Consider the following 26,891-nt stretch of genomic DNA (forward strand, 5'->3'; position numbering starts at 1 on the left):
CAAATTGGTAAACCTTTTAACAATTATTTTTTAGAAAAGAAAAAAAAAACAATAAATATAGTTCAAATATTTTTTTGGACAAAAAGTGGTGTGGATTTGGATTGGGTTTAATTACCTGTAAATATTAAACCAACCTTTTTCTAGCGTTTTAATATTTGCTATTGTGGAGTTTCACAAAGCACAGATTAGCTATAAATTTGATTACTGTACCACATTATAATATTAGCACACGACAATGACGACACAATCGATTTCTTAAAATAGAAAAGACTTTGTTAAGAGAGAAAAATAACTCACTTAATTGATCTTAACCCCCGAAAGAAATCAATATCTGATTATAGGTAGAAGAAATTCTAAGTGCACACCAAAATAGTAGAACGAAGTATAACATGTCTCAAACACACTTAAAATAAAACGTAGTTATGTTTCAAGAAATCAGTATCCTTGAGGATCTTAGAGCATCTATAATTGGAGTTGTTTATAAATGGGTCTCACTGTGTCACGTCACTCATAAGCAATTTATACTATATTTTTACAATCTTTGCTCCGATGAAAATTGCTTATAAGCACTCCTACTTTTTTACAACTCATACTACACTTTTTGACACCTCACACTACATTTTATGATAATTTTTTATAAAATTAATTATTATGGATAATATATAAATATGAATAACAAATAAAAGAAATTACAGAATAAAAAAATTACAATAATAAAAAGAAATTACATAATAAAAAGAATTAGCAAAAATTATAACAAAATTAAATACACACTAATTTTCGTTATTATAATATCCAAAACGTTCTCAAATATGTTCCACCAAGTCGTGTTGTAGTTGTCGGTGTTGTTGTCTATCACGAAGATGTGCCATTCTTTGTAAGTATGTTATAGTAAAAATAGGATGAGGACCAATAGATACACCGGTAGTTGAGACTTCGTTACCACTATTATCATAATCAAAATTAATATTGTATGTGTGTCTCTCATCTTCAACTATCATGTTATGTAGTATGATGCATGCATACATGATATTCTTCAATGTATCAACATGCCAAGCACGTGCTGGTCCACACACAATTGCAAATCGAGATTGCAATACTCCAAATGCTCGCTCTACATCTTTTCTTGCCGATTCTTGTCGTTCGGCAAATAATTTCTTCTTTTCTCCTTGTAGCATAGGGGATGGTCTTCACAAATGTAGCCCACTCTGGATAAATATCATCAGCAAGATAATAACCCATATTATATTGGATTCTATTCACTATGTATTGTACAACAGGAACTTGTCCTGACAAAACGTCATTAAACACATTCGAAGCATTCAACACATTAATGTCATTATTTGAACCTATGGTGCCAAAAAAAGCATGCCAAATCCACAAGTGTTGTGAAGCTACAGCTTCAAGCATAATTGTGGGTTTGCCGTGATTACCTCGACAAAATTGTCCTTTCCAAGCAACTGGACAATTTTTCCATTCCCAATGCATACAATCAATAGACCCTAACATACCTGGAAAGCCACGTGCATTTCCCATTTGAAGTAGTCGTTCAACATCTTCATTGTTAGGCCTCCTAAGGTATTCAGCTCCGAATATGTTGCACACACCAGATACAAATCTCTCTAAGCATTCCACAACAGTGCTTTCACCAATTCAAACGTAATCATCTGTACTATTAGCACTTGATCCATATGCTAATATACAAATTGCAGCTGTGCATTTTTGTAATGGTGAAAGACCATTCTTTCGAGTTGCATCAACCCTCATCTTGAAATAATCATCATAATGACCAAGGGCTTCTACAATTCTAAGGAACACGTGCCTTTGCATTTGAAATCTTCGTCGAAATTGAGTATCTGTGTAAACTGAATTCTCAGAGAAGTAATCATTAAACAATCGATTGTTCCCTTCTTCACGACATCGATCAATCATCAATCTTTTTTTCCTTCGACAAGTAGTATTGTCAGATTGTTGTTGCAACTCAAGTACTATTCTCATTAAATGTTCGTCGGTGTTGTCTTCAAGTTCCTCATCTATAACTTGCTCAAACAAAGCATCAAAGTCTCTGTCGAGATCCATTTTGTGGGAAATTAAAGTGTCAACTTTAGAGAAAATACGAAGCAACAAATAGATTTTGAGACAAATAACTCAAGTAGGTTTTGAGAATCAGATGCAAGAAATGTGTGTCAATTATATAGTGTCATAAAAAACGGCTAGTTTACAACGGCTAGTAACATAACGGTTAGTTTCATAACGGCTAGTTTCATAAGCATAAGTGAGAAATAAAGTTGGATCAAATTAAATTCAATTACAATAAAACTAGTCTAATTTGCGTAAATTAAAATTAAGTTCATATCCTTTTTTCATCTTCTCACCCTCCACTTTTTTATTTTATTTTATTTTTTATTTTTTTATTATAACCTTCTCTTTACACCTCCGTCCCCCCACTCTCCATACACCCCCACCCCACCCTTTTAATCTCACCTTTGCCCTTTCTCTTTTTACTCAGCTGAGTTTTTGCACCCCATTACTTCCTTGACATTTTTTTTTACTTGTTACTGATACAACGAAAACTAATTTTTGTTATGTTAAGATACACAAAAAAAAAAATTAATTTCTATCAAGGTATTTTTGTAAAAATTTTCTTTAAAAAATTAGGGGTGGGAAGTTCAAAAAGGGGATATAAAAATCATGGGCCAATCTAACTACGAACAGAATAGAACGATACAAAGTTATCCCCATGACATTACGCAAAAAACAAAGGAACGGGAGGAAGATTAAGAAGGACATGGATTCCATCGGGAAGAATTAGCCAAGCAATCTGCAAGTGTTAGCTTCTCTGTACGCACGAATGATCCTCACTTGCCAAGGAAATCTTATCAATTGTTTGATAATTTCAACCACGGATCCATTTGATTATGACAGCTATGAACAGCTAGCTGAATAGCAACTAGGAAGTAAGAAAAAGTTTAAAATTCTCAAATTTTAGTCATGCATTATTTTGGCTTTCAACTGTACATGTAGTGAAATATCAAAGTTCTTCGTATCTTAAAGTAGTTTTGGTAGGGAAACTAGAGAGGTGAATAACGATTTTGATAAAATTTTGTTTTTTTCGTTCAAATTTTGGAAAGAGAATATGGTAATGGAGAGAATAAAAATCTCTTTATCTATTTTTTTTCCTGTCCTTCAATATTTGAGAAATTTAGAGAAGAGGGAAGAATACTTAAAGAGCATTTAAAGTGCATTGACTATAATACCCCTATAAAGACTTGAAATCAAATTAAGTAAATTAATTCTTAAAATTTCTCACATTCTCTACGATTAACCAAATAAAATATTTAATTAAAATTTCTTTTTCACCCTTCACTTTCCTTGTCTTCTCCTCCTTACATATTTAATGGGGTATTTAATATAAATTAACTTTTATGAATTAGCTTATACATAAATTTATCGAAAAACTTTTTTTTTCTTAATTTTCATCTCTTATTAAGTGTTTTTTTTTTAAAAAAAAATTCAGTCTCCAAAGAGTAAGTAGCTTGATAAAGAACTCAACAGAAACATTAATTTGTCTGCTGGGTAGTTACATCCCTTCCTTCACTGGAGAGTAAGTAGCTTTCCTCCAAGTGCTTGTAGAGAACATAGACATGGCATCGTGCACGTGTTGGCTTTAGAGAGCTTCGGGTGTGGAGTGGGACCCCTAATGTAAGTTTAAATCGGTCGCCCAAGGGGCAGCCATCCCTCAGATAACTCCCTTTTACTCTTGAGCCAACTTAATTATCGTCAACTATTTAATTTCTACTCGTTAAATCTTCATTAAAATGGGTCAACTCTAGGTTTTACTACATCTTTATTCTTCATTTTCTTTTATTTAAGAGTTCTAACGACCGACTAATAATCCTTGACCATAGGGTTGAAAAGGAATAAAACGCGAGGATGAGTAACTTTAAAGTTACTATTGAAGTAACTTATGGTAGAATTTTTTAATTTCATATATCACATTGAGCACGAATTAAGATATTTATTAAAACTAAAGTAATAAACTTAAAAAATAATTTAATTTTTTAATTAAACAAAATAATTAAATTACAAATAAGTTAAGCTCAAACTTTCAACTGTACTCATTTTAATAAATAAGTCAAATTTGTGCAACTTTTTTTACAAGCCAGACTTAAACCTTTAAATGTGCATGTCTGGCTTGTCTAAACTCGTGCATACCCCTACATCAAAGTTTTAGTTGACTAGTAATATTCATATCCAAATTACGCGGCACAAATAATATATTCTTCTACACCTCTCCCACAAAAGAAAATAACCATGGGAAGCTGCAATTCAGAATACTGAAGAATATATATGAAAAATAAAATCAAACAACCAAAGTATTCATCATAGTGTTCATTATAAATGCTGTTTCGCATCAAGTCTAAGATTCTTACAGAAGAAGATGCAAGATTCTTACAGAAGAAGATGCTTCCTTTAGATGGTCAGATTCCTTCTAAAACAACCCTTCTCCTGCCAGCACATATTTATTATTGTCAGGCATAATACTAGTTCATGAACAAACTTCGACCTTAAGTAAGGCTATGCCCCACAATTAACTTCTTAAAAAACCGTCGAAAAGTGTGTGGAAAGTGGAAACAAACCACTGCTAAAATATGTCATTATTTGCAACCATAGTTAAAGGAACTTACGCAATTCATCCAAGGAAGTTTGATCAATGCTCTCTCCACTCTTGATGAGGCGAAGTCTCCCTGGAGAGATAACATAGGAAGTGAAATAAGCAAGCTATAAGTTCAACTTTTGAAAAGTTAAGAATAAAAATTAGAAAACTAATTATCTAAATTGAAACTTTATCAATTTCAGTGAGTTCGGATTCCTTTAACCCCAATGTAGTCCATACTAATGTAAGTTGTAAAATGTCAAGTTAGCCCTGTAAGTAAAATTGAGAAATGCACTGCTCGCTGGTCTTCTTTTAAACAAGATTAAGTCTGCCTTTCCATGCAAAGAAAACTTATTTGACCTCTCCAAACTGAAGTTGTATTGCAAGAAAAATGCAACAAAGCATTTTGTCCATAAATTAAATAAATGATCAATCATATTAACTGCATATACTGGTGGGGAGTAGTTGGAATAAATGAAACTAATTGTTATTAAACAGTTTGTTTATATAACTGAAGCAGCACAGCAAACCCATAAAAATAAGCTCAAGGTTTAAGTGAAAGAATAAAATGTTCCAAAATAATTAGATCAACACATCATCCCCCCCCCCCCCCCTCCCCCAACCCAGCGCTCGCAAGGGACACACATGAGCACGTGCAGTGATAAATGTGGCCAATGTTTCTAACTTAGTAAGAGACATTAAAGTAAAATAACAGGAACCTAGGGAGAGCTTAATGTATTGTCTTTCAGAAAATGTTATGAGAAAAAAATGCATATAGTGTCATACCATCACGGCGAACACATATCTCTGGAATGCTTTTAACTTCACCGTTGATGCTATCATTATAAACTCTAGTTTCAATGTCACCCTCAACATAAACTGAAGAGCTGCATAAAAGGTCAAGCATAAGTCTGGAACAATTACCCCAATTATAGAATATATTTCTTGTATAAACACTTACTTTTTAAAGATTTGCTGTACTGCGTAGGCCCCCAGTATATCATTATGCACAGCAATGCGATGCCATTGAGGAGGTTTCGGCAAATCCTTTGCTCCTACAATTCTCTGGTCAGACATGCCCCCCGTCGCAACTGTAAAGATGGTTACATTTTTACCATTCCTCAATATCTTCTGTACAGGAGCTTGGCCAACTTTTCCACAAATAATTGCCTGATTATAATGACTACCATGTTGGTCAAATTATTTGTCAGGCGCAACAAGCAAATATTTCATCAATCGTCATTTTAAGCTAAGGAGGACTAGCATACATAAAATCTTGTTCTTTAAGCTTACTTCCGTTTTAAAGCCTCAATCTGTGTAGTGAGAATGTCTTTTTATTGGCTCTAGCATGACCATTGTCCAGAACCAATTCTTTTTATTCAAACTTATAAAATTTCCGGCTGTATGAATAAATAAATAAAAACTAAATCTCCTCTAAAACCTAGTATTGCAAAACTTTTACTCAGTCATAGCAGAGCGAAAATGCAAAACCTTATACACTGAATCATGGCACAAAAAAAACAAAATCTATGCTCTGAACATAAATTGAGTTCACAAATTAGGTTTTCTGTAGTTACCACTTACCAAATCAAAATTCCAACATAGAGATGCTAATAGTAGCAGTAGTAGTAGTAATAATAATAATCGAATACCTTGTGTACACCACGGAATGCCCAACCCCTCTTGGGATCCACACCTTGCAGCTGTAGCTCGGGCCTTCCACCAAGAAAACCATCAAACTCTTCATCCAATTCTTCGTTCTTAGGTCCATCATTATCATTTGAAGCCCGATCATCTTCACCTCCAGATTGAGACGTCGAGTACCATAACGTTCCGCTTCTCGACACACGACCTAATTTATTCACCAACAGAATCACACGTCTTGCTATGCTATGCATAATAGTACATACGTATGTCACCGAAAATGAAATATAGTCATTGCTAGCAAGTGTTCGACGAAATTCTCCTTTGAAGGAAAAAAGGAAGAATGACGAACGCATACATATTTAGTGGAGAGGCGTTAGTTCAGATGATTGAAGCAATCGCAGTGAGGACATAAATGCATTTGTTATTACGAGCAGAGGTTATGAAGAAAACGAAAAGATAGAAACAGACCGAGTGAAGATGAAGAGAGAGCAGAGAGTCGGAGATGCTTCGCAAGTCTCACCGCCACAGAATTCATTTCCGGCGACAACCTTCACAGGCCAACAGCTGCAAGGGTTTAACCAAACTCCACTTCTACGGTGTGGGTTTATGCAATCGGGCTCACTCTGTAAATGGGCCAGGCCCATATATTACGGTTTCGTATAACCATAACAAAAGAAAGAAAGAAAAACACAATTTGAATGAAATTTACACAAATTATGTTTCTAAATTATTTTATTAAATGAAAAATATGTTTCGATTGTTTCTAAATACACTTCAATTAGTTAATTAATAACACATCTCTCATATTATTTTTTTTAAATACAATTTCATTAATTAAATATACTTTTCAAAACTACTTTTCAAAAGAGATAAAAAAAATATACTTTCTTTTCAAAAGAACAATTTTTTTTTTATAAAGTACTTTTCGAAAGCACATTTTTTATTTTTAGGAAGTACTTTCTATATTTTTTTTATCTCTCTAAATACTTTTTGAAATTATATTTTAACATCCCAAACTCCAAGACTAACAATATTTTATAAAATACTATTTTTTTGGAAGAGTTTAAATATATCTTCAAAAGTACTTTCTCAAAGAATAAAACATAACTTTTGGAAAAAACTTTTTAAATGAGAAATATTTTTACTCTTTTAAAAAATATATTTTGGAAGTATATTTTAAGAATTAGAAAACATAACTTCAAAATAGTAATAATGAAAAACATGTTGTTTATAATCAATAATTCATCATAAAATCAACGGATCATACCTTTGAAAATGAAGTCTTCATAAAATTTATAACTTTGTATTCAATTGCCATATTGAAGATATAGTGAAGAATTAAGGTTTAAAAAATATTGAAATTAAGCGTAAAAAAACAATTTAAAAATAATAAAGATGAGCTATTGAGCATCTTGATTATTGAAGAAAAATCAAGAAATAAAAAGTAAAAAAAAGAAGAAGGGAGACCTAAAAATATTAATTAGTGAGGAATAAAGTAGCGAGAAAAAAAAGGAGGAAGAGGACGTAGATGAAGAACATAACTTTTAAAAATAAATTTTTAAAATAAATAAATAAATAAAAAAGGTATTTAGAAAAATAAAATAAAACGAATTGAAAAGAGAGAAATACCTATTAGAAAAGATATTCGTTTATGTTAAAATAATGTTTGAACAACAAAAATCATATTTCGTAACTCTATAAAAGTAGATTAATTCATCCGAAGTTTTAAGACATTGTCTATTTATGGATAGAAAAGAGAAAAATGTATATATAACATTTGTCATATATTTTTAATGTTGTAAAATGTCTCAAGAATTCAATTTTAATGATGTTATTAATCTCTTTTATTAAATAAAGTTTGGAATTAAATATATTGTTAATTTCAGTCGAAGACCAAATAAATCTAATTGATAAAATTTAATATTCAAAATCTCATTCAATTTACAATTAATATTTAATGGTACATTCGATAGTAATTTGGAATTCATTATCACAGTATTATGGGTAACACAGCAATCTATTATCATGCTTAATTATTTTAAGGCACATTTATAATGTTATTGATTTTTTTATTTTATAAAGAAGTCGACTTCTATAAATAAAGTGATATCTTTCATCTTCATGAACAAGTTGATGATTGAATCCCAACCCTTATTTAAGGAATACAAATTTGATATCTAAGATTATTAATATAAAATCATCAAAATAATTCTATCATTATAAAAATATTCCAATTTTTTTAATAATCAGGAATTTAATTAAATTTTTTTTTAAAATTCATAATCAAACAATGTGTTAAACTTATATAAAATAGAAATATATTTAAAATTTAATGTTCTAATTAATTAATCTAATCAAAATATAAGCTTTTTATAATCACCTATAATTACTAAAATTAGATAAAAAATACTATGCTTTTATGAATTAAAAATAATGAAATTTAGTAGAAAAAAATGAATGTCACAAACAAAACCTTCCTCTAAAGAGTGTTTAGTATACATAAAATCTTATCTTTATTTCAAAAATACAAAATTAAAAAGACTTGTTATTCATGTTTAATTTATTATTTAAAATAATATCTTTATAAAATATTTTGTCTTGATAATTTTGTTTATATTTCTCATGAAATTATTTTCACGAGGTAGAAATAGAACTTTTCAGGTCAAAAAAATGTTGCAATAAAATTATCAAATTTTCATAAATCATTTAATGCGATAAATAATTAAAATTTAAGAAATTTTATTGATAAATATATCTAAAAAATGTATAAAATAATAGATCTAAAAATGTTTTGTTCCTAATTGTCATAAATATTTATGATTAAATAGATAAATTTTAATTATTATAAATTATGATTCATAATTCTCATAAAAAAAAATTCTATAACTACGCCCTTATAATAATAATAATAATAATAATAATAATAATAATAATAATAGTACAATAAATAAGAGATATATCATAATATTTAAACTTAAAATCTCATAAGTTATGTAATTCTCACTGCTAAACAGATCCTAAGTGTTTTTAGACAAAATAAAAAATACTTTGCTAAATTATATCCTTATATATAGCTGAGTAACTAAGATTTGTTTAAATGGAGTATTAATTTTATTTTTGAGTGAAATTTGTATAGAGAGTAACTTAAACTAAATTCATATAACTTAAACGTCATGAAGTTTTGAACCTAAAATCTCGTAAATTATCATAATCTCTGTCACACTAACGGATCCGAATCAACTGTTTTCATATATATTAAATATTTTCATTTTATAAAAAAAAATGATGACATGGTGCACGTACATTCCCACTCCTACGTTATTGTTGAATTTTGCTACCCACTAACCCCATCATATTCCTTGTGCTCCTTCTCCACCCCAATAGCTTCTAAACTGTAACTGCTACCTACTACTTCTTTCCATGCATGGCCATTCAAAGTTAAGGATTCATATTCTCAAAATGCAGAGAAAAAAGCTTCACTTGCTTCTCAAAGACAAGGCCACCACTGACGCTGATGAAAGAAACAACGGTGGTACAAGGTTCAAGTGTGGAGGCCAATTCTCAAGGAAATCAGTTGGCTCGGCCTTCTCTTGTGTTCTTGGAAACAAAACACCATCACCACTTTGCAACCATGCTTCTTCCAGAGTGAAGAGAAAGGACCCTCTTGGTGACTCGGGAAACGGAAAGAGTTTAGCACTTGAAGATGCACCATCTCAGCTTGTTGCCTTGGATGGTGGAGCAGGTGAAGGAAAGAAGGATAGGCAACGTGAGAAAATGAATCTTCCTTTTCTAGGTAAAGGATGGAACAATTTCATGAGGGATAGGTTTAGTGGTGATGTGCATGGAGATGGCAATGATGTTGTCACCGGGTTTGGACAAGTGAGGATAAAGGCAAGTTTACGCCACTTGGTTAGGATTCGCTCTAAAATACTGGTTATTCGCCTAAAGTTAAAGTCTCTTATTAAAAAGAAAAAGAAGAAACAGTTTGAGCCAGAAGCTGGTGATGATGAAAATGAAGGCACACCGCTATGGAGGAAGAGAATTCTCATGGGAGAGAGATGTAGGCCACTTAGTTCTCCAGGTTATGACACATATAACTTTTACTTTTCAAGGGCACAACGCAATCCTTGATCTATCTCCTCGCTGCCCTTCTTTGAATGTTGCAGTCTCTCTTTTATATTTCTACTTCTTAAATATCCTTTAGAAACATATAGTATTTTACTTTTTTGCTTTGGAAATATGCTTTAGAGATATTTCATATCTGTTCTTAACTAATCATTGATATCTTTTCTTTTGTGCTGATGTTTTTGTGCATGAAAGAAATTTGTCATGGCTGTGTGTAAGCTGCCCAATAATGCATATTCTCTGTTTCTGATTTTCATAAAGGTACTGCAACTGAATTTGCAGAAAATGGAAAGTTGCTTCTGTGATAGCTTAGGTGTGTATCACTTCGAAAGAGGTATACTTTACAAAGCAAGTAACAGTATACATTCATTGCAGGCTTATAGACATTTTCACTCCCGTGGCCTATATTTTTCATTAAACACACTGATCCTTCAACAAAATTTGCGTATTCTCCCAATGATGATGTGCTGTGAAATTTACATGACGTCTCTAATTATAACGACTGATGAGGCAAGGTAAAATTCAGGACCGCTGCTTCGGAAGATATCTCAATGATATCCCCATCTTGGATGGTATAATTGATATGAGAACCATCAATATATATCACACCTTTTTTCAGAGGGGAACATGGTTGGTCACCCTTAGACCACTTGATCTGCATTTAATTAGAGGGGAACATTGTTGTTCACCCTGTCTGATTCTGCAAAAATACATGTTTATTGGCTTCTTTACAGGGAACTATGCTTTGAGATGAAAATAAGAAAATGCATAAGTTTAAGAGTTTTAATTTTTCACATGAAGCTCTTCCATGAAGGAGAACCTGGAACGTGAACCAGAAAATAGATATGCAATTAAGACATCATTGAGAGCATAAGTTGACAAGTGTAGTGCCTTAAAAAATATCATGATCCTTGTTAGCTCGGAAGGAACAATTTGACCTTCAAGTATATACCATCTAAAACCTGAAAAAAGATTTTAAAAACTAGATAGAAGAAATATTGTACTGAAAGCAGATAACAAACTAAAAAGATCATGTTTACAATTGTTCAAGGTTTAACGAATAGGATAGAATGATGGAAATGACCAAGAGAGAAATAAAGGTCAGGTCTTTTGTTTCCCAGGAGATAAAATGGATGAAATTATTAAGCACTGGTAAATATAATTTTTTTATACCCATATTGTGTTCTCCTAATATTAAGTTGCAAACATGAATTATCTAAAACCTGAAAAAAGATTTTAAAAACTAGATAGAAGAAATATTGTACTGAAAGCAGATAACAAACTAAAAAGATCATGTTTACAATTGTTCAAGGTTTAACGAATAGGATAGAATGATGGAAATGACCAAGAGAGAAATAAAGGTCAGGTCTTTTGTTTCCCAGGAGATAAAATGGATGAAATTATTAAGCACTGGTAAATATAATTTTTTTATACCCATATTGTGTTCTCCTAATATTAAGTTGCAAACATGAATTTATTTATTTGTTGTTTTCTTCATGTTCTGTTGATCTACTCAGATTCTGGAAAGTGTTTAATGATGACAGGAATAAGCCAAATAGAAATAGTTGCTTGCCAAGAAATTCACAGATAGTTGCTTGCTAAAAAAAATAAAGTTAAAATCAGAATAATATTATAATTAAAAAATTGTAACTATTCCCTTCTTTTTACTATTCCAAATGATGGAATGGAATATTTGTTTCATTCTACTATTATAAGTTGAACAAAAAAGGAAATGACACGCCCTGTTATGCTCCGATTCATTCCATTCTCTACCAACAATCCGAACATAGCCTTGCGGCAGAGTGCCATATATGTCTGTAATTCCCATCATTGTAAATGAAAGGTTTCATAAAATTTTGTGAATTGTATTTTATATTACACATCACCCTAAAAATAAAAATAAAAAACAAGTGCACAATAAACTTTATCCAAATATCCACAAACCAACGCTTGCCGTATTCTCTGAACATTCAATCCATATATTTGATCAATATTTATATGCGGCAAAGACAAGGCCGCTGATAGTTTCTGCAGTTATAATTTCATGCCAGGGGCTATGGATATGGTCTCATTAAAATAAAGGTAATTAAAATAAGGCTATGGACAAGCGAACACGAGCTAATGCAGCAAAAGAAGCACTCTGACGAACAAACTCAGCCTTTTGACTTGATGACTGCCACTCAGGGAAGTACGGAAAAAGCAAGCGGCAGCATCAAGTGCCACAAGGTAACATGGTATTTAACACCTTATGTTTGGATATTCTCAGTGGTTTAAAACCCACAGACCAAATTCATGCCACACTACTCAGATCAGACCCTCAATGGTTTCAAACCTAGAGCTGCTCGTAGCTTGTTTGCTTCTGCAATCTCTGGATCTGGGTGGTCAGTTCCATCATCCTTCTTTTCTTTCTTTTCTTTCTTCTCCTTCTTCTTCTTTGGCTCACCATCCTCAAGTCCATCTCCGTGTCTTCTAGGACTTACACTACTCCGAGAATGTCTTTTTCGGTAGTCCCCACCATCATGTTCTTTGCGATCCCTACTCCTACTTCGACTCCTTGAGTGACTCCTTCGTCTTCCACGATCACGATCCCTATCTCTCCTCTCCCGCTCCCTACCCTCTCTCTCACGTCCATAATCTTTTTCTTCCCTAAGTCGATATCGGTCCCTGTCTCTGTCCCTCTCCCTATCTCTGTCCCTGTCTCTATCTCTGTCTCTATCTCGGCCACGTCCGCGCTCTCGATCGTAATCTCTATCATAGTCTCTGTCATAGTCACGATCCCTATAAAAAGAACATTAAAAAGTAAATGAATTGTAATCTTGATAATAAGTAAATTAAAATCACTAATGACAGAACATGTCCATTTTAAAATATGGTCACTTCATTACAAGGTCAGAAAGAGACAACTGATATCTGATAACCAACATAATATCACTTTAATGATACGTACAAAATTTTAAAGATCATGAGTCATGACAACATCAAGTAAGACCATGAATAAACAATAATGCCAAGTAACCCGTGTTTTAACAACTAGCAGCAATTAAATCACCATTCAGATGAATGAGCAAGTCATGGGTTCTTAAAATGGCGTATAATGATCACCTCATACCATAATGCTTCACCAACAAGAAACATGCAAGCAACTCAGTTTCATATAGCTCAGCCACATATTGTTGGCGTGGGATTCCAAACTACCATGCTGAAGACAGAAAATTTAACCTACAACATTTTCATAATGCTCAATGATTGATAGGGCTATGATAGAGCTTCAGCCTATGTGCTTTCTGATATTGTATTTTTATGTGCTTTCTCAGTTTCTCTAGCTTCTTTTTTGGTGAATCATGCTTTATTTTTTTCCCCCCATGTTTCAGGAGGATTTCTTATATTTCTACGATCCCTCAGTTTTCCTAATCTTGCCAAATGAAATTTCTATTTATATTATTATACAAAACTTTCACACAAGATTCAGATATTGCAGACAGCTCTTCAAGAGTAACCTCGTAGAAAAAGCAATGCATACGGAAACAACACAACAAAGTTGACAATCAAGAATAGTAACTTGCCATTTTAAAAATGACCAAGATGACCCAATAAACATTTAAATGAGTAAACCCAACTCTATATACAAGACCATGCTTGTGGAGCACCATCTAACCATGCAACATAACTGTTTGATCCATCATACTTCTCACTGCACACTGTCAGTGCAGAGAAACCTGGCAGGATCATTGAACCTTACTATAGGAAGCAGTTGCATACCACAGATGGCTCTGAATGCCAAAGTGGAAATAGAAGTGTAACCTTATTCAAATTCAAAAACAGCTTCCAGCATAAAGTATTCATATCTATTGTAAATAAAGCTCAAAATTCTCCTAGAATCACATTATTATAAGAAGAAGACTACAATTAATGAGAGGCTTTAGACCAAACGGCCAAGATACACTCCTGTCCTACATTACCAAAAAGAAGTTGATGAAAAACAAAAAATGCAATTTGAAGGTAACAGAAAAGCTTTTTTCAGTGACAAGATTCACATCTACATCAATGCACACAAAGTTACAATTACAAAACACTTGCAAAGGAAGAACAGTACCTGTATCTATGACTATCACGTCTCCTGTCCCTATCTCTTTCCCTTGTAGGGCTTCGCCCACGATAATAATCCTGCAAATCATTCAATAATTAAACCACAACATCACAACGAATTAAATTTATTTAAACATTCAAAAAATAAGATAATATTTTAATTAGGAAAGAAAGGGAAGCACCTTCTCATAAGCCCTATCTTCAATCTCATCAGCAGGCTGGTCATTATCCTCTTTCTCTTCTTCCTCCTCAAAATCTTCTTCAAGTGCACTTCGTCTAGGTTCTAATGAACCCAGAGATTCAAGAGTCCACCTATAACAAAACATAAGACGAGAACTAAACATCTTCACACAAAAAAAACACACACTCGTAATCTCTGTTTTAAAGTACTAATTTCACATCCCCCAAAAATCATAACCCAAAATGACATCGTTAAGACCATATTTATGCATAGCAAAACAACCAGGGAAATTTGCGCAAAGCGCAATTCCAAATTAAATGTATACACAAAAATAAGAATCCTCAAAACTACATATTCCAACAGAGAAAATAGAAAAATACCTCCTCTTGACGCGTGGCAAAGCAATATCACAGGAGTAATCCTTTGTGAGAAGTTCATCGATGACCTCGTCCACGTGCGTCAATGCAAACTCTGCAAATCAAAAGCAACAAATTAGCCTAAGAAGCAAGCGATAAAATCAACAAAGAATGAGCGCGTGTTTGGTATTTGGTTTAACATTAGCTTATCCAGAATCACGTCGAAAAAAAAACCGATAAGAAACTCACGTCCATCAGGTAGCTTTCGCCTGAGTTTGCGATAGTCATTGTATAAGGGCTCGAGGTAGCGGTAGACGTCAATGTCAGATCCAGTGAGACGCAAGTAGAAAGCGCCGAGAATCCTAACGTATTTGTAATCCTCGTTCTTGATGAACTCGATGACGATTTCTTTCTCGGGCTGAATCTGGAGCATCTTCATGACGAGGCACATGAAGGGAGTGGGTTTGCGGTTGCCGCCGTAGGTTCCGCCGAGGTGGTCCAGCTCCATGGCCTTGTCCACCAACGTCTCCGCCGTTAAGCCGAAGCATTGCTCCTTCCAGTATGTGTTTTGATAGATCTTCGATCGGAGAATCTTCTCCACCAGGTTCTGAGGGTTCGTCCCTCTGATGCTCTTTGCTGCTGGATCCGTGCGATTCGCCATCGATTATGCTCGAATGCACCGTCGCGGGAATTCGATTATGTAAACCCTAGCCCTAGCCCTAACCCTATTCAGGATCAGGACCATGAATGATTGATGTAATTCGATTATGTAATAAGAGATTTATTTTTATTTTAAAACGGTGCATTACGCTTATATGTACTTATTTTTAAAAATATGATAATAACATCGTAAAGGGCATTTGGTCTAGTGGTATGATTCTCGCTTAGGGTGCGAGAGGTCCCGAGTTCAATTCTCGGAATGCCCCCGTATATTTGTCTTTTTACGGTTTTACTAACCCATTGTTGGGTCACGACTCACGTAACCAAATTTTCAAATTTTAACCAATTTTTTTTTTTTTAATCTACTAACATTTATTATTTTCTATGCAAGTTAAATATTATCATACCTTGGTTCAAAAAATAAATGTTATATTTACACCTAAAATCTAACGATTAGGAATTAGGATACCACAAATTAATTATTGATATCATAGATATAAAATTTTAGTATCATTAAGATTGACTATAAAAGTCACCATGTGTACTTTTGTAAGTAGATTTTCCATTTGAGTAAAATGCATTTTTATGCTTTATTATTTTTCTGTTTTTCTCTCTTCTTAAACCATATCATATATTCTTAATGATTAGATAACAAAATTTATTTATATGATTCACTAACTACTAAGTAACTTTTTTTAAGGTAAACGTTAATCATAGAATAAATATAATTATTAATACTGTAGTATCTAATATTTAAGCCACTGATAATAAATATACTCACATTACAAATGGCGAGATGTACTTGTTTTTAGCTTGTTAGAATTTCAAGTATATCCATAGCATGAACAGTCGTCAAACTGATCTAACAGAGTTTGGTGTTATTATTCAAAATTGTTTATTAATTCTCAGTAGGCTTAATAATTATATGGTCAGTTTCTCTCCGAAGTAAGCAAACTCAGTTGCTTACAATTTAGTTAAAGTGACTGAATTTTAAGTTGGCCTTGTTGACTTTAGCCACATACCTTTTTGTATTGTAGAACAAGTTATAAATGAAATCCAGTAATTTTGTTATCCTCAAAAAAGGATTTCAAGCATATGAAAACATTAAATAAAGGAAAATAATTTTTTGATGATTAAATAGGAACATAAAATGTTTATCTTTGAATTTAATAAGGAAAATGTTTTTGAATATTATATAGTAAAACAAAAAATTTCTCTTTGATTTTGGTGTGTGCTTTTTATTATGTGTATATAAAAAAAAAGATAAATATATATATATATATATAACTAAAGATAAAAAAAAATGTAAGAAAGATTTTTATATAGATTTTATATGAATTTACAGATTTCATTCTTATACAGAGTGTATCCTGAATTCACCCAATATTGTACAGCAGGGTCTGCGTTCTCTTTAAAATAGAATCACCGAGTTTCTTGTAGTGTGCAATTTGAATATTTTTAAATCTAGATGAAAAAAAAATTGCAAGTATTTAAAAGAAATGAAAAATTAATTTAATTAGCTTGAACATAAAATTAATAAGAATCATTGTAGAAAAATCAAATTACATCAGTAATTTTTAAGAGAAAAATATAGTATGAGATCAGTTCCTTTCAAAAAATTAATACCTCAATAAATTGGTCATTAGTAAGGTTGAAAAACAAAATTTTCCAACAAATGCGTACACCAAAGGATAGAACATTGCTATTAGTATAAAATAATCTTAGTAAAGATTCAGTTATACACGTTAAATTTTATTTAGAAAATACTGAATAAACTTTACACACGTTGTAATAAATCATAGTTGAGATTTGAAAATATGATACTGTAAAGAAAATGAATTGGTACAATAATTTCATAAATTTCTACCGGTACAATTGTGAGTTTTGCCAAAGTGATTTTGAAAATAATTAACGTAACATAAACAGTTTACGTTTAGATTACAAAAATAGAAAAGAAAACTTTGAAAATGCTAATATATGCAACTAACTTTTAGAGAAAAAAGAAAAAAAATAATATAAAAAATTTAATTATAATTAATTTTAAAGAATGTGAGAAAAATATGCCTTTTCAATGTCAAAATCACACATCTCGAGAAAAAAAATGCCTTTCACAAAATTGAATTTAGAGGGCATGGAAAGTCTAAAGATAAATAAATAAATAATATTGAAAAAAATAATTTGGGGGTGGAATTTTCTCCAACATTTTTAATTCCAATAATTATAAAGTGACACAAGGCAAGGAAAATTGACACATACGCTTGTTAGCAAGAAACAAGAACATTACAACTAAATATAAACAATAAAATTGAGTTAAATAAAATAAATTAAGGTATACACGAGTATACGTCTAGGCATTTACCATTTTATGTTCAAGCTGAACTGATATTTGATGAGACATATTGGTGAATGAAAATCTAAACACCTAAGCTGATAAAATTACAGATGAGAAGAACTACACTAGTATAATACAATTGATCTTATCTTTGGGCCTGATCAGCCGTGTGGTTGCTTGTTGTAGATGATGATCCTGCCCTACCATTCAATATTCCATTGTCCATAGGTGGGGATGTTCCCCACTTACCCTCTGATTCAGAGGGTTCTATCACTTTCACAGATCCATCCGTCAACCCAACAGCAAACTGGTTAGCTTCTAGTGGATGAGCCGCAACCACAAGAGGATACACAGCTTGACTTCTGCAATACACAAGCAAGGATCAACTATCAAGCTCACCGTTTCACAAAAGCAACCTTTGAACAAATGTTCAATATTTAATACATGAGAAAATGTTGGCAATATAATTATTTATTAGGTGAATTTTTATGTGGGACTTGCTAAATAAAGAGTGGAGAAGATTATTTGGAGGGACTGACATGAAATCTACTCGATAATTGTAAGTGTGTAGAGAATAGTGTGTTACTCTCTTTAATTGAGTACAGATCACTGAATTGAAACTTACCCACTTAAAGCTGCCGGTGACAAGCATATTGGTGGTGCAATACGACATCTGAGCCTCAAGCTATCAGCATCAAAAACACCAATGTTGGCATCACAAAATGCAGCATATATTAACTGACTGTTGCAGGAATAAGCTGCATATGATATTGGGGCAGGCAGAACATCTTGGGGAACCCACTGCGGCAAAGGAATATGAGTATATCTCAATTTTAGTTTTGTCAGAAACGAGTAGCTTTATCAACAATAGATGAATATTCATACCTGCCGAATGCGTTCCATCTTAGAGGCATCATATATTGCTAACTGAGTCTCATGGACTACCAATAAGCGAAGTTGATCGGAATGGAACTGTACACGTGTATCACCAACAGATGACTTTCCTGCTGGTAGTTGTATTGGAATTGATTTTCTTTTCTCCCATGTATCAATATTCCACACACAAAGCTGTATGATATAATAGAGGCACAAATATGAGTAAAACACGGGTTCTTTAACTCTAGTGCCCAAAAAAGAAAAGGACAAAAAAAAATCCAGCAAGTGCAGCAAGCAACAAAAAACTTGCATAAAGTGCATCCACTTTGAAAGGTTTTCCATGCCACTTTGAATATTGTATGAAAGGAGAACAGTTAAAAAACTTACGTGAGCATCAGCACCAGATGAAACCAGTATGTTAAGATTGGTTGAAAAAGCTAAACCAGTAATACGCTTCTGGTGACCCTTCAATTTTGATTTCACCTAGACATACACCCAAAAGGGAAATAAATGGTAAGATTGTTAGAAATAATTATCAAAATGAGAAAACAAGTAGGTAGAGAGAAAGTAATCACCTCATCCACTCTGACATTATAGATGTGAATGGTTGAATCCTCCATCCCAATGGCAATAATGTTGTTATCCTGCGGATGGAAAGCTAGGAAGGTAGAAGCAGGAGGCGGTGCCATGAATGTTGTCATTACCTATAAAAAAAGTAAAGTAATCAATAAACTAAACAAATAAATGGAATATCAGAGTTGCATATCCAGACACACACCTTGAATGTCATCATGTTAAATAGGGAAACCTTTCCACCGCAGGCAGACATAACATACGAGTCATTTTTTGAAAGTGCAATGCAAGGGACTGCTTCTTCAAGGTTGACACCCGAGATATCATTAGTCATAACAAGGCCACTGTTGGGTTGCCAATGCTGTGGAACAACACTAGCAGTAGCCTTCCCTGTTGGATTCTGTTCATTGCGAGCCCATTTCCAAAGCTTCTGGATACCATTTGAACCAAGGGCCAAAATACCAACGCCAGAGTTTGTATATAGAAGTCTAACAACCTATGCATGGATCACAGAATCAAAACAGTGCACAGAACAGACTTTGCAGTAGAATAATGGCAATCTCATATAATCAAACAGTCAACACACCTTGCTGGAAGAATCTGTGCTGTCAGGCATAGTAACTGACCGACATTGGACAGGATCCAGAATTTCAGATAGTTGCCATGGTTTAGCTCTATCTATTACATCTTCCACAGTTCTTGGTTTCTCTACACTTCGGCCCATAGGATCAACTCCATTCTTGATTGAAAAGGCCAAAACCAATGCATGAGCAAACACATATTAAGGTGCAGTAAATAATTCACAAATCATATGTAACTTTATAAAAAGGTACAAATTACAATTAGCCAAGTTATTTCACAAAGGAATACAGACACTAAATCATAAAGTAAAACAAATTGATGTATGCCTTTTGGATCTAATAGTAGACCCACAATATGAAATAGGATGTTCCCCCAAAAGTGGAAAGCAGGAGTATTCAAAAGATGGTCCACCATTGTATGCAAGGGTATTGCATCATTGAATTAAGCACATTATAAAAAAGAATACAAGGATCAAACTATAGTCCACATGCTAGTGTGTGTGTGTGTATAGAAATGAAACACATCAACATCATTATGCTAACATCATAATAATGCATTAATGATCATTAAACACACAAAGTCAAGTTCATACAAGAATTGGAGAAGGCCTGACAGGGGAGCTTCTTTCCACTTTACAGTTGACAGGACTAACATTAACAGTAGAAGAGCCAGATACCTACATAACATAAACAAAGTGGATAGTAAACATACATAATATGATCTAAACATCAGGATACAAGCAAATATTTAAACTGCACCACTACCTTGATTGCAGCTGATTCAATGGGTGACCTCAAGGCTTCAAATGCTGGAGTTTCGATTGTTCTTAAAGATCTGAGACCAGCAGCATTAGCAAGTATCTTGAATCCATTGTCCACAGTAGTAACAGCAAGAATATTTCCTTCCTTGTTGAATCTCAAGCGTGGAAGGCCCTGCACAAATTCATAAAATTATATGAGGGATATTTTATGAAGTGTAGTTATACTCCACAAGACTTCAAAAAGTTATAAATACCAACCTGTAATCCTCCATCAGCATCAATGCTTATTAGAGGATTAATATTGTCCATGTCCCAAAACTTAACTTGAGCATCTTCACCTGCAGCCAAAAAGCGATTTTGGGTTGTGTCAAACTGCACAACACCAGCAGATTTTTTTCTGAATCCATTGTATGTTCTCTTAATGGCTCCTTCACTTTCATTCCATTCAACAAGAAAAGACTCTCCATCTTTACTTGTCCCACAAGAAAATAACCTGGAGAAAGGTGGGGAAAATAAATTGAAAGACATGATAAGACACTTTAATATAATACTACTACATCTTAATCATCCATTGAGAATGACACTTAAAGGAATAATTACTCTCATCCAAATCCAGCTTACCTAGTTCCATCAGCACTGTAAAGCATTGTAGTGCACCATTGACCAGGGGCATCATAGTCAACCCTAGAACCCACGTTGTCGTATAACCATGCCTTTATTTTCCCATCAATAGCAGTTGAAAATATGAACTGCAAAGTTACAAAAACAACCTTTAGAGTATGTGTGGGTACATATATATAGCTTGTTAAATCAATACATATTCTCATCTAACGGGTCCAATATATGCCTTTAATGGGAAGGGGGTTGTAACTTTGTAAGACTACAATAAATAAAACCACTTTTTATATGTTTAAATGATTAATGCAAAAACAACTACATAAAAATTATAACCAAATAGACTAATAATTTATCAAATTCAAACAAGTGGAATACAGCTGAAGACCTTCCAAAATAATAAACATATGAAATCATAGATGCCTCAATAATGATATCTACTTTGTACCTGAATGTTTTCTTTGTGATGGGGACAAATGGAATATACAGGTGCCTCATGCCCCTCAAAGTTGAATAGTTTTCGTCCATTTAAATCCCATACCTATTAAAAGTTTCTTCAGAACAAAAATGATAATTTTTAAATAATCCAAAAACTGAAATGAGGAGGCTTTATGAACCTTTATCAACTTATCATCCCCACAAGTCACGATACACAGCTGCTTATTTGGATGAGCAAAGGCCAAGTCATTCACACCTCCAACATGAGCATCAACCTGCATAAACAAGGAAATGTAAATCAAACTGCAGTCAAATCAAAGCTTTATTTTTTTAGAAGAATTTCACCTCTATACGATGGGCTAGCTCATTTGATCCAGTGTAGGCATACAAGTGAATCAAATGTTTAGTGAAAGCAATACCTACAGCAAAGCAACCAGTTAGGTATTCACCTTACAACTTCAAAAAGGTTTCATAAGCATGAAGTAACATACATACCCACAAAACTTCCATCAGGGCTCCATGTGACCCGACTGACAGAAATAGGTGCATCTTTGACTGCAGCAGCCTGCAAAATTCACAACTTTAATTACAAATGGTTCTGAATTCTCGAGCAGCAAGACTAATGGCTAAGCATAATAATATAGTGGCCATGAGAGTTTAAGCTGCACATATTTTCTTGGGTCAGACTGAGAACTGAGGGTACTATATACAACAAGAAATATTGCGCTGTATGAAACCTGAAATGGTAATGAGCATGAAGACACATCCCATATCTTGAATGGCTTTGAGACCAACTTTTCTCGCAAACTGAGTTCCCAGAGGGTAATTTCACCATTATTTGAACCCACTACACATTGGAAATATATAACCATTCGAAGAAAAATAAGTTATGCTTTTTGTTGGTATTTTGGCAACCAAGATACTAGACATAACAAAATCATGGAAAACAATACCAAGAAGTAAGGTTTGATGAGAAGGATGAAAATCCATGCTTGTCACAGAAGATCCCTGATGCAATGTCATAGTCACCATTCTTGGTAGATCATCAAGCGACCAAGATGCTTGTCGAGCCAAGGGATAAGAAACCTTAAATTATATAAATAAACCACACTAACATGAGTCACAAGCCATTACAAAGTCAAAAGTAAAAGAAAACAGCTGGCATCATAAAATATGTGAGACACAGCTAAATTGAACAAAATTTCATCAAAGATACCTCCTCTACAGAATGACCAGGACGAAGCCTTTTCATTAGCTGTTCATGATCAGCATTCTGATAATCAACCATCCCAGGAGTTGCAGGAGGTGTTCTAGGACGTTTCAAGATAGACACTGCTTAAAAAAGTGAGGTTTAAGTCAGAACATCCTCTTGTGAAACTATTGAACAAGCATATTTTATTTAATATCAATATATTCTCCTGTTCACTTAGCTGAGTAAAGTAAACAAAATTGCAACTTCCAAGACACCAATGATACTCAGCCTTTTCAAAAGAGTGTAAAATATTCGAGCGCATACCATGTACATTTCAAGGGAAAAATAGGATGGCGTTTTAATTCAAAATGATAGCACAACTACAATTTTAACCTTGGTTCTGTGGAACAGGCATGGTTGATGCTGTGACAACAGCTGCTTGGACAGATGATGAAGCTGAAGCATTGGCCATCCAACCAGCCAAAGCATTAGCATTGGCAGTTGCAGCAGCAGGTGGGAAGGGCTACACAAAATAAAAAATCAAATTATTAATTAATCAACAAAGTAACAATTATATTATCAATCAATTAAAAATCAAGGTGACCAGTTGTTTGAAATGCAAGGTATCATACACCATGAGCTCCAAGTGGAGTATAAGCAGCAGGCTTTGCAACTGCAGCAATTGGAAGATTAACAGGTGTAGGTGCTAAAGGACCATTAGGAGGTGCACATGTGTGATCTGTGAATAAAGTCTTTATATCTGGATTTGACCTTGGGTTTTTGCAGAGCTGATGCTGCCAGTTTAGACTGCATTGATAAAAGATAAATTCAGTGGAAAAAAGGGAAAAAGTAAAAGCAAGTCACAACAAGCTAAAAATTCAAATTCAAATTTATAAGGAGTTAAAACATCACACAAAATATGGAATATACCATTATACATGACCAAAAAACAACGCCACATGATTTTACTTTTGCTCCAAAGTGGCATGAGTCAAAAAGAGTAAAAGACAAAAACCAACTATGCAAAAGAGAATGAAAGGGCATAACAAAATAGATAGAGTCAGTAGAAAGTTTAGTTTGGTTAATCATTTATACCTTTGATTGATTAAGGTTCTCAGTCTTGATGACTTAAGGGTAGGAAAGATAAGCTTATCACGGAAAAGAGGATTTGCCTCTATGAGTTTTTTTAGCTCTATCAACATAATGCTTCGAGCAGTTTTGGTGTCACCATACTTGGACAGCTGCTCATTCTCCCTGTTATGTGAAACAAAATACCATTCAATTGTCAAGTCAAGCTTACCACTTAATTAGTTGAGTTGTTGTTAATCAAGATTCACAAAGATTTGAGATATGAATCAGATTAACAGTCTCATCTACTTAACAGTCGAGAGAAGGCACTGACAACCAATGCATTTTATTACATCACATATCCAAGATATTACCTGAAATTATTAAGAGTTAATAACTGGGTTATCTCTTTGTATAGCTCCTCGTTGAAGGTGGAGAACATTTTTAAGTCTCCCACTAATATCTCAACAGCCTTTGCCTTGTCTTGCCTGAAATTGTGAAACACCAGAGGCAAAACAAGATGTGAAGTTTCATAACAAGCAAATATACATTTAGAAATTCTTTTAAAAAGATACAAAGTTCCACATACCGATCAAGCGCTTCAAGATATTTCTGCTTTCTAATTTCAAAGAATATTTTCATCGAGTATCTATTATCATCAACTTTGGTAAACCCTGATAAGTACTTCTCAACCTCTTCCCACTCACCAGCCTGCACTTTCTCCTCAAAGTACTTCATGTTGAAAAAGAACCCCGATTCTTTCTCAAGCCTGCACATGTTAAGAAGCATTTAAAAGAGTGACATGAACAGCTGAGTTGATGCCATATGATAATGAAAACTATTACAAATATAAAAAAAATCCTCAAAAAACTAAAAACCTTAATTGGAGGCGGAGAGAGAGTCTTCAATTTATATTTTTATCATCTCAATTCAACTCTCCAAATAAGAAGAACATTATATAAGTAAGCTTTTTGAATGAAAGGAACAGAGGCTTATTACCCATAAAAGGTTTACAAGTTCAGCTTTCAAATACTTAAGTAGTTAATTGTTTCCCCAATTCATAAAGCAAAGTGGAGTAACAGCAACAAAGAAAGAACAACACTTTGATGTTTCAGGAGGCCAGTTTAAGAAATTAAAAAAAAAAAATATATATATATATATATATATATATATATATAAATATAAACTCTTATAATTTTGAAAAGACTTGTTGGGACTAAAGCCCTTTTTAATCAGACATGAAGCCGGTAACCAAGGAGAAATTAATGTATGGCCCCAACCAAATAACATATAAAATGGAGATTTGTCGGAACATGGATGACCAAAGAGTAATTGAACCCTGACACAAAACTCAGTCAAGTAGATAAAATACACTGCAAAGCAACACAGAAATACCGCAACTCACGGTCCAAATTGTAAATTACAAGAGAAAAAACAAGGTTAATTCGTCATGGATAAGTTCTTTGTCCCCTTATTCTCAATTTTTTTCATCTCATTTCCAAACACTAATTCCCTAATTATAACACAAAGAGTCAAAATAGGACGCAAAAACAGAATTGTCACATTTCAAATTCAAAGCAAATCACATCCAAACCTAAAATCAGAGACATGTATAACTTAGAGAGAAAGGGGGGAAATAGCAGAGTGCTCACTTGTGTACCGACTCCTTGAATTTCTCCTCCTCCAAAAATTGGAGTATGAGAAACACCAATTCTCTGCTCAGAGAAGTCATATCTGAAAGTCAAATTTGAAACCGCACCGTTAATTTCAATCTCCGAATCCTGATCTTTAAACACAAGCAATACAAAAACCGAACCTAACTCAAATTCAAATTCTACCCACCACGACAAATCAGATGTGACTCACAGAAACTCTCCCCCTCTTCACCTCAACTCGAAATCCGAACTCATTAAACTTGAAAATCCTCAAAGAATTTAGAGCCCTGAGGATTATATATAAGGGCTCGGAATTCGAGATTTTCTAGGGTTTGAAAGGCTGCGGATAAGAGGAGGAGAGAGAAGAGAGACTTGGTCTCGCTGTCTTCGATGCGTTGTACAAGGTCTCTTTTTCTACTGACCCATCAGACATAAGTACATCTACTTATTTCATAAGCACAAGTGCTTATCATATGAACTTATCATTTCTTGCATGATAAGACCATGGCATAGTGTTGCGGAATCGAACTAGTAATTCAAATCTAGTGAATATTCGCCACACACGTCCACTCCACCCTTTCCTTTTGTGCTGTCGCTTTCGCTTACAAACAATTTTTTATTTTCTTTTTCTTTTTTTAATTTATATATGTTTAGGACTTCGGTTTCTCAAAGGATCCAAATACACGAGGGCATAATTCAATTCTTGACCCCACATCTCATTGTCCTCTCTTTCTCTCTCTTTTTTTTTTTTTTTTTTTTAAGTTCTTGCCTATAGTCTCGCGTATTTCTTTATGGTCAATGCCTTAAATCTTAATCATAATTCTATAATCGAAAACTTGCATGCAGGACTATCTTTGAGACTCAAAAGTAAGATCTTTCTTAATTGTAATATGACCAGTATTAATGAGGTCAATAATTTTCACATCAATAAGTTATTTCTTAAAGTCTTAAAAATTCATTAAATACTGCTGTAAAAAAAATCATTAAATACAAATGGTTTCATAAATAAAAATTAAATAAAAGACTTAAATGTAAAAAAATATATTAAATACAAAAATGGTTCCATTAATAAAATTAAAATTAAATGA

At 33.3% G+C, this 26,891-nt stretch overlaps 3 protein-coding genes, 1 non-coding gene and 1 pseudogene across 4 annotated transcripts; 1 reads left to right on the forward strand and 4 right to left on the reverse strand.

The window, feature by feature from the left end:
* Positions 1 to 319: 319 nt before the first annotated feature.
* Positions 320 to 4,181, reverse strand: LOC145949557 (uncharacterized; annotated as a pseudogene).
* Positions 4,182 to 4,328: 147 nt separating this feature from the next.
* Positions 4,329 to 6,931, reverse strand: MTSSB (mitochondrially targeted single-stranded DNA binding protein). The gene is made up of 6 exons (XM_020354638.3): positions 6,773 to 6,931; positions 6,310 to 6,509; positions 5,619 to 5,827; positions 5,444 to 5,544; positions 4,689 to 4,748; positions 4,329 to 4,509 (listed from the first exon to the last, which is right to left on the reverse strand). Exons 1-6 carry the CDS (start codon positions 6,837 to 6,839, stop codon positions 4,493 to 4,495), a joined length of 654 nt encoding a protein of 217 aa, XP_020210227.2. The 5' UTR covers positions 6,840 to 6,931; the 3' UTR covers positions 4,329 to 4,492.
* Positions 6,932 to 12,241: 5,310 nt separating this feature from the next.
* Positions 12,242 to 15,814, reverse strand: LOC109793561 (PRP38 family protein). The gene is made up of 5 exons (XM_083059702.1): positions 15,302 to 15,814; positions 15,077 to 15,167; positions 14,698 to 14,827; positions 14,523 to 14,593; positions 12,242 to 13,207 (listed from the first exon to the last, which is right to left on the reverse strand). The coding sequence occupies exons 1-5, from the start codon at positions 15,711 to 15,713 to the stop codon at positions 12,739 to 12,741; spliced, it is 1,173 nt and encodes a 390-aa protein (XP_082915828.1). The 5' UTR covers positions 15,714 to 15,814; the 3' UTR covers positions 12,242 to 12,738.
* A 92-nt stretch (positions 15,815 to 15,906) lies between these two features.
* Positions 15,907 to 15,978, forward strand: TRNAP-AGG (transfer RNA proline (anticodon AGG)). Its single transcript has one exon. It is a non-coding gene; the product is annotated as a tRNA-Pro (tRNA).
* Positions 15,979 to 17,992: 2,014 nt separating this feature from the next.
* Positions 17,993 to 26,201, reverse strand: LOC109814405 (topless-related protein 3). Its single transcript, XM_020378822.3, has 25 exons — positions 25,991 to 26,201; positions 25,801 to 25,882; positions 24,738 to 24,917; positions 24,523 to 24,636; positions 24,176 to 24,334; positions 23,713 to 23,887; positions 23,474 to 23,603; positions 23,105 to 23,220; positions 22,842 to 22,974; positions 22,626 to 22,735; positions 22,384 to 22,453; positions 22,234 to 22,307; positions 22,068 to 22,163; positions 21,899 to 21,991; positions 21,457 to 21,584; positions 21,094 to 21,328; positions 20,840 to 21,007; positions 20,668 to 20,751; positions 20,080 to 20,232; positions 19,699 to 19,989; positions 19,496 to 19,624; positions 19,308 to 19,403; positions 18,930 to 19,112; positions 18,670 to 18,845; positions 17,993 to 18,406 (listed from the first exon to the last, which is right to left on the reverse strand). The coding sequence occupies exons 2-25, from the start codon at positions 25,878 to 25,880 to the stop codon at positions 18,190 to 18,192; spliced, it is 3,390 nt and encodes a 1,129-aa protein (XP_020234411.1). The 5' UTR covers positions 25,881 to 25,882; positions 25,991 to 26,201; the 3' UTR covers positions 17,993 to 18,189.
* Between the last annotated feature and the right edge of the window lie 690 nt (positions 26,202 to 26,891).

The sequence above is a fragment of the Cajanus cajan genome, chromosome 7 (genome assembly GCF_000230855.2).
Source record: "Cajanus cajan strain Asha chromosome 7, NIPB_CcT2T_4, whole genome shotgun sequence".
Taxonomy (NCBI): Eukaryota; Viridiplantae; Streptophyta; class Magnoliopsida; order Fabales; family Fabaceae; genus Cajanus; species Cajanus cajan.

What these genes read in the sequence shown, in the direction of transcription:
- MTSSB (XM_020354638.3), bottom strand. Translation starts at nt 6,839, where the DNA reads ATGAATTCTGTGGCGGTGAGACTTGCGAAGCATCTCCGACTCTCTGCT. An exon ending in CATTCCGTGGTGTACACAAG is followed by an intron (nt 5,828 to 6,309) that starts GTATTCGATTAT and finishes CATTATAATCAG; the next exon opens with GCAATTATTTGTGGAAAAGT. An exon ending in GTACAGCAAATCTTTAAAAA is followed by an intron (nt 5,545 to 5,618) that starts GTAAGTGTTTAT and finishes CCTTTTATGCAG; the next exon opens with CTCTTCAGTTTATGTTGAGG.
- LOC109814405 (XM_020378822.3), bottom strand. Translation starts at nt 25,880, where the DNA reads ATGACTTCTCTGAGCAGAGAATTGGTGTTTCTCATACTCCAATTTTTG. An exon ending in CATGCTCATTACCATTTCAG is followed by an intron (nt 22,454 to 22,625) that starts GTTTCATACAGC and finishes TGAATTTTGCAG; the next exon opens with GCTGCTGCAGTCAAAGATGC. An exon ending in ATGCTGATGGAGGATTACAG is followed by an intron (nt 21,008 to 21,093) that starts GTTGGTATTTAT and finishes GAATTTGTGCAG; the next exon opens with GGCCTTCCACGCTTGAGATT.
- LOC109793561 (XM_083059702.1), bottom strand. Translation starts at nt 15,713, where the DNA reads ATGGCGAATCGCACGGATCCAGCAGCAAAGAGCATCAGAGGGACGAAC. An exon ending in TTGCCACGCGTCAAGAGGAG is followed by an intron (nt 14,828 to 15,076) that starts GTATTTTTCTAT and finishes GTTTTGTTATAG; the next exon opens with GTGGACTCTTGAATCTCTGG. An exon ending in AAGATAGGGCTTATGAGAAG is followed by an intron (nt 14,594 to 14,697) that starts GTGCTTCCCTTT and finishes AATGATTTGCAG; the next exon opens with GATTATTATCGTGGGCGAAG.